The sequence below is a fragment of the Erinaceus europaeus genome, chromosome 4, assembly GCF_950295315.1.
Source record: "Erinaceus europaeus chromosome 4, mEriEur2.1, whole genome shotgun sequence".
NCBI classification, from domain to species: Eukaryota; Metazoa; Chordata; class Mammalia; order Eulipotyphla; family Erinaceidae; genus Erinaceus; species Erinaceus europaeus.
In genome coordinates, this window is record NC_080165.1 from 21,674,768 (window position 1) to 21,688,649 (window position 13,882).

Genomic DNA, 13,882 nt, shown 5'->3' on the forward strand with positions numbered 1-13,882 from the left:
AACATAAATCTTAAAAAATAAAAAGAAGTCAGTGCATGTGGCACAAAGCGCAAGGACCAGCGTAAGGATCCCGGTTCAAGCCCGTGGCTCCCCACCTGCAGTGGGTCCTTTCACAGGCGGTGAAGCAGGTCTGCCGGTGTCTGTCTTTCCTTCCCCCTCTCTGTCTTCCCCTCCTCTCTCCATTTCCCTCTGTCCTATCCAACAATGACGACATCAATAACAACATCAATAATAATAACTACAACAGTTAAAAACAAGGGCAACAAAAGGGAATAAATAAATAAACATTTTTTAAAAAGCCAGGTGGTGGTGCACCTCATTAAGTGCTCACATTATAGTGCACAAGGACCCGGGTTCAAGCCCCTGGACCCCACCTGCAGGAGGAGAGCTTCACAAGTGGTGAAGCAGGGCTGCAGGTGTCTCTCTTTCTCTTTCCTTCTCTATCTCCCCCTTCCTCTCAATTTCTCTGTCTCTAGCCAATAATAAATACATTTAAAAATAAATAAAAGAAACGAGAGGGCCAGCTGATGGCGCACTCAGTCAGGTATACACATGGCCATGTGCACAGACCTGGGCTAGAGCCTCTGCTCCCCATCTGCAGGAGAGATGCTTCATAAGCAGGGAAGTAGGTCTGCAAGTGTCTCTCTTTCTCTCTTCCTCTCTACTCACCCCCCACACTAATTTCTCTATGCCATATCCAATTAAAAGGAAAAAATGGAGCAGTGGATTCAGTGTCAGCACTGAGTCCCAGTAATAACTGTTACAGGAGAAAAAAAGAAGAAAGAAAGAAAGAGAGAGAGAAAAAAAAAAGAAAAGAGAAAGGTCGAAGATTAAGGTTGGGAGAGCGAGTGGGAGGAGGCACGCAACACAGGGAAACCAGAATCCCACTTTATTTCACAGTTTGAGGCAGTTCCTGGACCCATCCTCACCATACCCCAGCCTGTCCGGAAAAAATAAGTTAAGTCATCGTAATCATCTTTGACATGAAGAAGAGCTATAGGGTGGGGTGGCTTGGGGAGGCGGTGCAGAAGGCTGGGTGTGTGTCGAGGGGCAAAGTCAAATGGGGCACCTACTCTGGGCTTCTACTCTGATGGGCAGGGTGATGCCAGTCCCTCCAGGGAAGAGTGCAGAAGGGAGGGCTGATTAAGACATGGGGACTTCCTTTTTAGAGCCCAGGGCCCTCCTGAGAAGCAGAGGCAGCCTGGCACCTTAGTGTTTACACTGTTGGCCATCAGGGCAAAGGCGCAAGTGAGGCTCTAGGCCCTGAGTGACAAACCCTGCTGGGGATGGGGACAGAGGGATGGGGCCTCCAGGACCAGCCGCGGGCAGGAACCCCATCCATAGGCACTGCTACCAGCCAACTCTACCCAGCATCCCTGGCTGGCTCTCACACAGCCTCCCCAGGGGTGAGGGGTGAGGGGTGAGTGCCCGGGGGCTTTAGGGTGACAGCAGCAGTTGGATAAGCTTCTGGAACTCGTCCCGGTGCTCATGGATGTAGACCTCAGTCTCCCAGAGGGCGTTGACCAGCACGCTGTTGCTGACCTCGTCCAGCATGATGTCCACCCCCAGCTGAGGGTTCAGTCTGTATGAGTCAGGGGGGATAGAGGGGTCACCCAGGGACACTCAGCCTGGGGTGGTGGCAGAGCAGGGGTGGGGGGGGTTTGCTGGGTGCACGGTTAGATTCCTCACCTGAAGTACTGGATGTCCACCATCTCACACCAGGCCCGGGCCCGGTCCACAGCCCGTCCATCGGGGTCTGTGCACTGTGAGAAGCAGCCTATGTGAGTCTCAGCCACCCTGTGGCCCAGCTTCCACCTTGGCTCAGCCCCCCACTGACAGACTCTGCAGTTCCTGCCTGGGTATAGCCACCTTTCCAGCTTTGGCTTAGGGGGCACGGGCTGTGGTTTGCTCAACCAGCAGACCGGCCTCCTTGGCCCTACCATGCAGCTTCTGGGTACTGAATACTCAGGGATCCATCCAGGGCAGAGGGAGAAGCCACAGCTGAAGACCCCCAGGGTGAACCCCCAGGGCAGGTAGTAACTGAGGGCACAGACACTGGCTTAGGATGACCTCCCCTATGGTGTCCCCAGCCCCCAGGGTCCCATGGAGAATGAAGGTATCACCCCGGGCTCAGCCCCAAGGGATGCAGGTCTGACTCACACAGTCCACCACCATTTTGCCCAGCTCCTTGGCTCCAAAAACAGTCTTGGCCAGTTCCCAGGGGTTGCTGGGGCGGAAGACGTCCACACAGGTCACTGGCACCTGTGGGGACCTCCCTGTCCCCAGAGAGACGACAATGGAGAGCTTCTTCACCTTGTTGCCCTGACCCTGTGGAGAACAGACACAGGACAGAGCAAGGAGGCCCTCCCCTAGTGACCTTTCTTGGGTGGGGTGGGGGGGCCTGTGGCTGGGGTCCAGGTTGCAGCCTTCACTCCAAAACAAACCATTGCATATTTCCTGGGCCTCTTGACAAGTTATGCCTCCTCTCCCACCACCCACAAAAGGAGACACATGGCTGATGATGAGCGGGACCCCTCCCTACCCATAGCCCCTCACTGAGCCCCTCCTTCCCAGAAGTGGCCTGCCCCACCTGGCCCCTAGAAGGCGCTGATCCCAAGGCAGAGAGAACCCCAGCCTGCAGCCATACAAGGGCAGCTTGAGCTTCCTGGTGGCTTCAGTGAAAACCACAGACAAGAGCTGGGGGATAGCAAAGTGATTCTGCAAAAAGACTTTTATGCCTGAGGCTATGAGGTCTCAGGTTCAATCCCCAGCACTACAATAAGCCAGAGCTGAACAATGCTCTGGTTTAAAAAAAAAAAAAAGAAAGAAAGAAAGAAAAGAAAAAAAAGAAACTACCACAACCAGGCGCTACAATGTACAAAGATCCAACTTCAAGTCCCCAGTCCCTACCTGAAGGAGGGTGGGGGGAGCTTCACAAGCTCTTCTCTCTATTTTCCCCTCCCCCTCAATTTCTGACTCCATCTACAATACGTAAACAAATATTAAACACACACACCCTACAGATAAAGCAGCCTTAGGGGTAGGCCCTGTTCTAAACACTTTAGACTCAGTGGCGCATGAACATCTGGTGGCAGTTTCTAGCACCTGCCACTAACACCCCCATTCAGTGGCTGAATGAAGCCCAATAACAGCCAGACTCCCAGGACCTGACCTCTCCCCACCGCCCCTCACTGCCTCTCCCAGCAGGTGTGAACTTCACCCACCCCAGCACTAACCTCTGGATCACTGACTTTATACTTCTCTGTCCCCAAAGGCCTTGGGGTGGGGATCCCTTCCTCTGGGATCCTTCCCAAGCCCACAGGTCTCTCAACAGAGATGATTCTCTGTCAGTTCCCCGCCCCCATCAGTCCTCAGTCATAGCGCCAGGAATGCCCGTTGCCAGCCTGTCTGCCCTGGGTTGGAGCTCCTCCAAGAAGGGCTGCTGGAACCCCTGGCTGCTGCTCCTCCCTGGACAGTCCTCACCTTGCGGATCAGGTCCTGGTTGTATTCATGAATCTCAGTCATGGCGTCCAGCGTGGGGTTGTTGGCCAGTAGTCCACCGTCCAGGAAGCGTCCATTGGGCCGGAAGTAGGTGGGGGCTGCGCCGCTGCTCCGGGCTGCCCGCCACACCAGCTGGTCTGTGAGGAGTGAGGGGGAGCACCCAATGACCCCAGGGACAGGGTAGGACCTGCACACTCCAATCTGTGTGGGCAGGTGAGGTGGCAGGAAGAGGGAGAGAGAGGCCTGGGCTCTTGAGAGTAGGACAGTGAAGGCCCCCAGAAGGCCACCTTGTCTGGTCCCACTGTCAAGGTGGGATGTAGTGTGTGGCTGAGGGGCCCCTCAACTTTGCCTGGCAGCCCCCAATCCCTGCTTGTCTCTTCTGTGAGATGACTTGAGAGGGAATGGGCAGTGCATACCTAATAGAGTGTACATGTTATAGTGTGGAAGGAGTCAGGTTCAAGCCTCTAGTTCCTACTTTCAGAGGTGAAACTTGATGAATGGTAAAGCAGTACTGCAGATCTCTCTCTCTCTCTCTCTCTGTGTGTGTGTGTCTCTGTCTCTCCCTGCCCTCCTATTTTCTCTTTGGCTCTATCAATAGAAGAAAAAGAGAGCGTGAGAGAGAGAGAGAGGGAGAGAGAGAGAAAAAAAAAAAGAAAGAAAAAGAAGAGAAAGACTCAGGAGGCCCCAGGACAGCAGGTGGGTTGACAGTGGCCTAGGGGTTCCCAGGGATGATCCCCCAACTCCCACCCCCTCAGCAGTCCCCTGGGCCAGCTGTTCCCCACAGAGGCACCACAGGTGGTTCTGACCTGAGGGTTGAGTTGGAGGCTTCAGGTTAATATTCTGGCTGAAGCGAGGTTCCCGGATCATCTCAGGAGCCTCGTAGTTCCGGAACAGGTGGAGCTCAGCTGGCTGCCTGTCAGACAGCGTCCCCGTCAGCATCACCCTGGGGATAAATGGGAGTGGGGCAGCTGTGGGCACCTACCCATGCACCTTTGGCAGCCCACATGCTGGTGTTGGCTTATCCTCAGACCCCGAAGCCCTCTGTGACTCTGGGAAGTTGTCCTAAGAAGCACTTGTGCGTGGATACTGGGCGCAGGCAGGGTAATAGCATTGGCATTAGATGTTGACGTGAAACAGAAACAAATGAAATGCCAGCCAGTGGGCACTTCATCACTTTTGCCCACCCCACAGGGGCCACCAACGGGCAGTGAGTACCCACAGTGAGGGTGAACTGGGAAAAGCAAGGTCCGGGAATGGGTGGGTGGCTAGCCCCCATTCCACCTAGTTTTTCCTTAACTTAAAAAATGTTTATTCATGAGGAGGGAGAGAAAGACTCAGAACATCACGGAAGCCAGGAATCAGTTCACTCAAACTGGACACTGGTGCTCTGCCCATTGCACCACCGCCCAGGTCACACCACCAGTGATGTTTGTTCACCAGAGCCCTGATCAGCTCTGGCTTATGGTGGTGCTGGCGACTGAACCTGGTACCACAGGGTCTAGGGCATGAAAGCAATTTTGCACGATCATTATGCTGTCACCCTAGACCTCTTATAACTCTTTTAAAGATATTTATTTAGTTATTTATTTGTGAATGCATAATACAGAAAGAAAGATAACAGAGGAGAGAGAGCACAACCAGAGCACTTCTCAGCTCTAGCTTTTATGGTGGTGCTGGGGATTGAACCTGGGACATCAGAGCCTCAGGCATGAAAGTCTTTTGCAGAGCCATTATGCCCCAGCCCCAATCAGTTTTTTTTAATTTTTTAAAAATAATCTTATATATATATTGGATAGATGTATATTATGTATATATTGGATAGAGACAGACAGAAACGGAGAGAGAGAAAGAGAGAGAGAGAGAGAGGCACCTGCAACTCTGCTTCACCACTCACAAAGCTTTCCTCTCTACAGGTGGGGAGCATGGGCTCAAACCCAGGTCCTTGCACATTGTGACATGTGTACTCAACCAGGTGTGCCAACACCCGGCCCCCCAATTAGTTTTCAAAAACCCTAAGTACCCCCTTGCTTCCAGAGGGTGATGCTGGAAGACCCCCTTGGCAGGAGTGACTTTGGGATAGGGGCTGCTTGATGGCTGCAGCTCCTGGACAGAGGTGGGAGGCGACTTGTCACCACTTCATTGCTGATGCCTGTTCAGACTATCATGTGAGCCTGACACTGCTGAAAGGCTCTCTGGTCTGGAGAGAAGCAAATATCTTGCACCCCATGGGAGTGAGCCTGACACGGCCCTTGAGAGCACTTATGTATTAGGAGCCCCACCAATGAGCCAGCTTCTTGCTCTAGGAATTCCATTTTGGGAAATCTATCCTAAAGAATAATTTTAGCTCCAGCGAAGGTTTCCTTTGTAAGACTATTCACCGCACTGTAATTTATTAGAGTGGAAAATGAACTGCTTGAAATTAGTAATAGAAAAGCATAAATGGTGGAATGTTTGAAGAGACATGGAGCTCAACATTATGCTTGCAAGGAGAGAGAGAAATAGAGATAGACACAGACACAGACACAGACACGCACACACACAAACATACACAGAGAGAGAAAAAGAGAGAGAGAGAGAGGGAGAGAGAGAGAGAGAGAGAGACTGACTTCCCAGGTGGTGCTGGGGCTCAAACCTGGGCTCAGGCTTGGCAGTGAAGGCACCCTACCCAATGAACTATTTTTCCTGTAGAAATATATTTGCTATATTGCAATGAAAGATACAAAGGAAAGGGGAGAATTACCTGGGGAAATTTATCATTTCATTTCTGGGAATACTGTAGAAAGGTTATTTGAACACTAAGCAAAAAAAAAAATAGGGGGAAATATTAAGTCTTCTTAATAGCACAGAAAACCAGAGAAGCTAGAAGAGGAACACTGAAAGTAAGGGCTCGACTGGTTTTGGCTAGGTTAGGATCCACCAAATGCCAGGGGCTGGGGGCCAGGAGACAGCTCACCTGGTTAAGCTTCCCATGCATGAGGAGCTGGGCTCAAGCTCCTGGCACATGGGAGCGCCATGCTAAGTACTGGGAGAAGTGTCACGAGTGGTGAGTGGTGGCATGGTGTCTCTCCTTCTCTCTCTTTGCACCCCCATCTGTATCTTCCTCTCTATCTGAAATTAAAGGGGGGGGGGAGTCTACTAGAACAGTGAAACTGCACAGGTGCAAATCTCTACAGCAAAACAAAGATAGGAAGGAAGGAAGGAAGGAAGGAAGGAAGGAAGGAAGGAAGGGAGGAAGGAAGGAGAGTTAAGGCTTCCCTGGGAGACATCCGCACACTGTACTGTATAAGCATTATGCAGACCTCAAAGAGCTACCTTCTGAGAATTAGGGTGAACCAGAAGTAAGCCAGCCCTTTCCCAACCTGAGGCTGTGAGAGAAGTGGAAGTGGCCTTGGCACTGGGCAAAGGAGGAAAAAAAACCCTGAAACAAATAACCTACAGTAGCTTTCATGCAGCTGTGCAGCTGTGCGAGCAGCACCTGGTCTGCCTGAGTGGGGTGGCGGGGAGGGCATACGCGGAGCCCCCAGGATGGGTAAACACGGTGGACACAGGTAGGGGTGCACCGCCTGTTTACCACAGCAGCCCCACCCCCTCCCACCAGACCTGGGAGCAGCCGAGGGTGCACAGCCCCCACCCCCACCTGGAAGATGCTTACTTGGGCTTTTTCACGTCAGTCATCTTGGTGTGCTCCCCAAACTCCCGCTTCAGGAACTCCTCCAGGGGCCCCGACTCGTAGGGCCTCGAGCCCCGGAACACCTCGTCCTTCATGCGGAAGTAGACGCCGCGCATGTAGGCCATAGACTTGCCTGGGAAGGGGCCGGGGGAGATGGGGCTGCAGCCCGACGGGAGGGCCTGAGCTCAGGCCAGTTCTGAGGAGGTGGGGCAGTGGACATGGGGAGGATCGACCCCACTGGAGGCCGTAGGCCCCCTAACTTCCCACGCTGCAGAGACCTCTTTAGCAGCCCAGAGCTCTGTACTTAGTCCTGCGTCCACAGAGAGACCCCTGGAGCATTAACTTGTGGGTCTGGATCCACCCACCAGGACCAGGAGAGCACCCCTCTCTACACAGCCAGCCAGGACAAGCCAGGTGGGAGGACGTAGGCAACTCACAGGGTGGGTGCCACCACCAGCCTGCCTCCAGGGCTGAGCTAGGCTTCCCTCAGACTCTTGTCTACTCAGGAGTCCAGCATCCCCTGGAAATGGAAGTGCCCTTTCTAGAGGACCAGCCAGGACCTCTGCCCACCCTGGCCCTTGCCCACCAGGTGTGGGGCTCTGTGGGCAGGCAAGAAAGTGGGCTCAGGGATGCAGACCAGTCCCTGACTCTGCCCTGCATGACTGAATGTCTTACTCCAGCCTCAGTTTTCCTGCCTGTAGCCTCATATGTTATGGTGAGGATCATCAAGTCGAGACGAAAAACTGAGTAAGCAGCCACTGGTTGGCCCTGACAACATCCTAGCAACCTCCCGCGTCACGTCACACTCCTTCACGCCCCGGATGCTGCTCCTGCCCTGTCTCGGTGTCTACACAGCAAGCACCCCAGTGCCGTGCCTGCTGCACCGATTCAGCCCCGCACCCCTAGTGACATACATGGTGGGGTCACCAGTCAGAGACACCATGGTCAAGGACAAGCCCTGCCCCACTCCACCCCAGTCCTGTGAGGACCCCTGAAGAACAGGACCGCCCTGCTCAGGCAGCCCCGAAAGGAGACACCAGCAGCAGTAAGAGCAGCTTCTGGTCACCTGGGTGCAGTGACAGTGGAGGCGGGTAACATGGGGGTCCATGACTTTGGGGAATGCTGGCTGACAGTCTGGGAGATACCCTAGTCCCATCATGGTTGGAGTGAGGGATTCTGGTCACCCCCCCCCCATGCTGAATCAGGAGCTTGGTGTCCCTAAGGCCACCCCCAGAATGGTTCCCTCGTTTCCAGCAGGTGAGGTCGAGTAGTAGGGGTTGAGGGAAGGCAACCACTATGAAGATTTTTTTCTGCACTGGGAGCAGGTCACCTCTGTTGCTGGGTGTGAGGCTGGGCCTGGGCCCCAGGCCATCAGCCAACATGGACTCCCGGCACCCTCAGTTGCCACTCACAGGCTTGCCTACCCCCTTCCCGCCACCCAGGGGCCACTCTTACTGTGCAGAATGGCCAGGGCCAGGATACCCCCTGTGCTGGTCCCTGCCACCCAATCGAAGAGGTCCTTGGTAGCAACGCCTGAGGCCTTCTCGATGGCGATGAGGAGCTGGATGATGATGAGGCCTTTCACACCCCCACCATCCAGGCACAGCAGGTGGTCATGGCTGGTGGGGACACAGAGGAGAAGCAGCTCCCGTGACTCCAGTTCACCCCTGGTTCTGAGCATCCATGCAGCCGCAGCCCCGGGAGCATGGAAGGACCAAGCCCAGGGAGCCCTGTGCTTGTGGGGTAGAGCATGTGGGGGGTGGAACATGACAGTCAGAGAGACAGAGGGAGATAAGGGGCAGCAAGGGGCAGAAATGGTTTCACTGGTAGCTGCCGCTCAGGCAAGAGTCCTGACTCTGTCCCTTCAGTCCAGATGGGGAACTACAGAGTCTGGGTCAGGTGGAGACCCCAGGCCTGATCCTAAGCAGGCCAGTAAGGCTTTAGGGAAGGGCTAGTATCCTACAGCCTGCAGAAATGGATATCTGAGGGGGGCCAGGGCCTGCCACCCCCCGGAGTAATGGGGAGATGAAACAGAAAAGGAAGAAAGGAGCTGGAAGGGCCTTTCACCAACAGATGCTTATCTAATGCCCAGCCTGTTACCGCTATGCCTACCTGAGGAGGGAGGTTCAGAGGTGGGCTCTGGCCAGAACCATGTATATGTGTGTGTGTGCGTGTGCGTGTGCGTGTGCGTGTCTGCCTGCTGGATCTAGGGCCAAAGAAACAGACTCCTGAGTCACATGCTCTGACACACTCTGACACATGCGCTCAGTGTCACTACACCCAGCTCTCCTCCCCTTCACGTTGGGGCAATCCTCCACCATCTGTGCTTAGACCCAGAGCCTTCCCCAGGCCCCTGGCATCTCCCCCTGAGTAGAGCGAAGCTGTCCTACAGCACCAGCTCCTGTCTACTGGCACTGCCCATGGGCTAGGAATCCAGAGAGAGCATGCAGGAGACCTCCAAGGATGTAGAGGGAGTGGGGGGCAGCCAGAAGGAGCAGGGCTGAGTCAGGTGTCCCACGGCCCACCGTGAGCACCCAGTGTGCCCTGAGTCTAACATCACCCCACTTCAGGGAGGACACTCGAGCTCATGTAGATTCCCTGGTCCTGAGGACAGTCTGTCCTCCCCAGTCCCTGACAGATGTGTGCATGAGGAACAGTGTGTGTGTGTGTGTGTGTGTGTGTGTGTGCGCGCGCGCACATGTGATGGGAGGGGAGGGAAGGGGCAGCACAAACGGCCCCGGTGCGTCCCAGGGCACATGCTTTGCTCTGGAGCTGCAGCAAACAGGTGGGAATTGACCCATAGGCGAGAGGGCAGGGCCACACAGTGTGGATGCAACCCTGGGCCCTGCCGGGCAGAGCGCTTTCCTCCCAGCTGCCCTGGGGAGAGCAGGAGAGCCTGCAGCAGCAGGGAGGAAGGACGGCAAAGACCCAGCACCAGATCCCCGACCCTGCTCCCTCTGTGTAGCCTAGAGCAGGCCACCACCCCTCCCTGCATTTACAAAGCTATTACTGACACCGGAAAGAAAGTATGGAACCTGGGGTATCAACATAACTAGAAGACTCAGGGAGTAGGGGAGATGGCAGCTGGCTGCAAATGCATTTGTCCTGGTGCTGCTTCTTGGCTCCAGGCTCTCACCTCAGGGACAGGACTGGGTCTCCTCTCTCTGTCTGTTGCCCAGGCTACAGGGTACTCGGGATAGCAGCCCCCTGCCTACCCCCACAAGTTCTGGTATGGAGCTGGCAGCTTCTGAGCATTCTCACCGGAGTAGAGCAGGCTGCCAGCCCACTCCTTGATCCCCACCGCCGCACAGAGAAAGAGAGAGATGGGTCTCTCCCCTGCCACAGGACAAACCCACTGAGGGCACCCAGCAGGAGTGCCCTGGCCCCCTCCACTTACGTCCGGTTCTCATCCCTCATGGAGCTCAGGATGAAGGCTGGCTTCCGGGCCCGGGAGATGTGCACGATGTCCTGCAGCTCTGTGGACACAGGGCAGGGTGGGCCAGGGCCAGCTAGGCATGGGGGCCCCTGCACCCCAGGATCCCAAGGCCAAGTCTGGAGTGGTGCCCTCACCCACTGCCCCCTGGAAAAGGCTATATCCCTGGGAGCAGTGGAGCCTGAGGAGGAATGGACTGGAAGGCAAAGGAAAGCCCACTGTCAGCTCTGGAATTCTCTTCCATGTCTTTTCCCAAAGCCAGATGTGCAGGCAGCCTGGTGGCCCTGTGCAGCTGGCAGTGATGCATCTTACGACATCACTAGGGTCCTCGGCCCCCGTTGGCAGATGAGACTCAAAGAGGGTTTTTTAACCCAAAGTGCGGAAGGAGCAGGAGGTTTGCTGGGAGGTAACTCCAGGAAGAGAGGGCATCATCCTCACGTTCTGATGCCAGCTCTGGAAACCTTGGCTGCCCTTCCACTCTGCTGTGGTCAGCCACTGCACCTCTATCCTCCCCTGTGCCCAGAGCTCCACACAGCACCCACTCTGCCCAACCTCCTGGCCACCGGGCATGAAGTTAGAAGCAGCAGTGGAGATGGCAGACTGTGAGGCAGTGGCAGAAAGCAGGCAAGGGAAGCAGGAGACTGGCCGAGACAGACCACAAGCAGAGCACCAGGGAGAGGGTGGGGAGGAGGGGTGCAAGCATGTGGGCACACAGCTGAGGAAGAGGAGAAGAGAGTGTCAGTGCCACGGTTAGCTTGGGGCACAGCTGAGCTCTGTGGCCTCTCCAGGTCCAGGGCATTACCCATATACCGCTGTGCCCCAGGCCTACCATCCAGCCTGAGCCAGGTGACCACCTGCTTGTAAAATTGAGAGATAAAGTTAGGAGGCAGTTCCTGGTGGGGTTGGAGTGGGAGGAGATGGGGGGAACCAGAAGAGCTAGAGAAGGCTGGTGGCTCTGCCTGCCCTGTTCTCCAGACGTGGGGGTGGGGTGCGATCCTGGCTGAAGAAACTGCTAGCTGCTTCCTCAGTGGCTTAAAAAGTAAAAATAAATGGCCTGTTTACCAACCACTGCATCCTCACGGGCCTGTTCAGGGAACCCGCATGCCCATTCTAGAGCTCTAGGTGGGCCAGCCCACAGAAAGCCCAGGGGAGGGTCCCCATTCTCAGGGCACCACAGATGCTCTGGGGGCAGGCATCTGGTCAGGCCCAAAGCCTGCAGGTGTCTGAAGGGGGCAGCAGAGAGCAACTAACCCAGCCAGCTGGATCCTTGATGATATCAGGAAACCAGAGGCTCTACGTCCCTGAAGCCCAACCCACTGCCACCCTAAGCTCTGTGGGCAAAAGAGAGGCAAGGAGAATGCCTACCTAAGGGTGCCACAGGGATGTCCAGACCTGATAGCCATGTCCAGGCCCTCTTTCGAGAATGGACTGGGCACCCCTGCTGGCTCTGAGTTCATACGCTGCGGGCTACCTCAGAGGCCAACGAACCCTGTGCCCTACTCCCTGCAATGGCCTCCCCCGAGGCTGTCTCCTTCCAGAGATAGGTGAGAGCTGAGCGCCTGGGAACTGGCTGCAGAGGAGGGGATGGAGGAGGGCAGAGGCCTACCTAGGTTGTTCAAGCTGATCGGTAGGGGCCGGGGAGGCCTTTCCTGGGAGAAGGGGTGATGAACTGTGTCAGAGCCCTGATCCTGGGGTAGCCCTTGGGTGGGCAGAAAGTTGTAGTCGGCCCCCACGGTTTTCAGCAGCATTAAGAGCGTCTTCCTGGTGACCACTTGTCATGGTTTCAGTAAAGGGAGACAGCAGGGGCTCAGCCATGGTCTCCACATGCAGGAGACCAGCTTCCCACACACGACCCCTCTCCCATCCGCAGGTGACCTGGGCGTGTGGGGTGCTGGGGGGACTCTGAAAGCAGCTCTCTGGGGCACAAGAAGTTGTGGGGCAGGGAAGGCGCTTGGGGTGACTGTGGGGTCTGGAAGTGGGGGTGCTGCTGCAGAGCACTTTGAGGCCGAGCGCTGGGGAGGTGGCTGGGCTGGGAAGGGGGCAGAAAAGACCAGCACAACTTCATGGATGGTGGCATGGTGCTCTAGTCTCTCTCTCTCACAAAAATTAAAATAAAAACGGGGCTGAGAGGTGGCTCCGTGGTAGAGCTCACACCTCATCTGTGTGAGGCCCTGGTTCCAATCCCAGCACTACATAAAAAACCAAAATGAGGGTCCAGGTGGTGGCACACCTAGTAAGTGCACATGTTACAATGTTCAAGGACCCAGGTTCAAGCCCCTGGTCCCCACCTGCAAGGGGGAAGCTTCATGAGCAGTGAAGTACTGCAGGTGTCTCTCTCCCTCCCTTTTCCCCTCTCAATTCTTTCTGTGTTTACCCAAAATAAAAAAATAAAATATTCTTAAAAAGCAAATAATAAAAAGAAGCAGAACTCACCACTTCCATGTTCAGCGATCCTTAGGACTGCTGAGTGGAGGGTCCCCTTCACTAATCAAGGGGCCTGACCCCATAACCAGTGCTGGTGGGCACGGAGCCCCATAACCAGAAAGGAAGCCACCAGAAGTAGCACATGGCCACAGCAAGCCCCTCGGCTCCCTGGACTTCCACACAGGAGGTTCTGGACTCAGGGAGGAGGAACCTCTTTTTTTCCAGCTCCAAAGCCAAGGCTGAGCAACTGAGGGTGCAGTGTGCCAGTGTGGGGACTGTGGCACCCCAGCGCATGGCTGCTCTCCCCTAAAGCTGCTGCCATTACTGATCTGCACCCCACCACCCAGCATCTTGGTACTGAGGTGGGTGGCGGATGAATGGAGGACACTGGCCTGGCTGCCCTGGGGTGGGGCGCCCTCTAGTGCTCAGGACCTCTGTCCTGGGGCAAAGGGAGCTTCCCCTCCGGCGTCCCAGGGGCTCTTGGCCCTTCTGTGCAGGGAGCAAACAGGTCGCCAGATGGCTGGGCCTTCTCATCTCCCCCATCCCTGCAGCCCCACACCTATCACCCCTGGCCCACTCTCGCCTGAGTACAGAGTACATACGTTTGCTGATCTTGGAAGCTATTAACACAGGTGTTTCCCCATAGTCATTTGGTGTGTCCACTTCTGCTCCAAACACTATGAGGGCCTTGACCATTTCCACGTTGTCTTTCTGTTGGGAGAGGTGGTGGGGTGGGAGGGAAACAGGCAGCAGCTCAGTATGCGAAGACAGAAAGGCCCTAGGCCTCTCCGAACAGCTCCACAAGCCTCAGGGTAGTGTGCAGAGAGATACTTGGACCAAGATCCCCAACCCCA

At 55.4% G+C, this 13,882-nt stretch overlaps 1 protein-coding gene across 3 annotated transcripts in view; it reads right to left on the minus strand.

Annotated features, from left to right (window-relative positions):
* Positions 1-874: 874 nt before the first annotated feature.
* PLA2G6 (phospholipase A2 group VI) overlaps positions 875-13,882 on the minus strand; it is a 46,414-nt gene continuing 33,406 nt past the window's right edge. For 2 of the 3 annotated variants that reach the window (XM_016186532.2, XM_060188950.1), the window contains 10 exons: positions 13,631-13,739; positions 12,211-12,375; positions 10,569-10,647; positions 8,627-8,790; positions 7,154-7,304; positions 4,308-4,444; positions 3,484-3,638; positions 2,161-2,328; positions 1,690-1,763; positions 875-1,582 (listed from right to left, as the gene is read on the minus strand). In XM_016186532.2, the coding sequence (XP_016042018.2) occupies positions 1,438-1,582; positions 1,690-1,763; positions 2,161-2,328; positions 3,484-3,638; positions 4,308-4,444; positions 7,154-7,304; positions 8,627-8,790; positions 10,569-10,647; positions 12,211-12,375; positions 13,631-13,739 (1,347 nt within the window). In that variant the 3' untranslated portion in view covers positions 875-1,437. The remainder of the gene's footprint in view (positions 1,583-1,689; positions 1,764-2,160; positions 2,329-3,483; positions 3,639-4,307; positions 4,445-7,153; positions 7,305-8,626; positions 8,791-10,568; positions 10,648-12,210; positions 12,376-13,630; positions 13,740-13,882) is intronic. The other variant, XM_007519324.3, reaches the window with a different exon arrangement.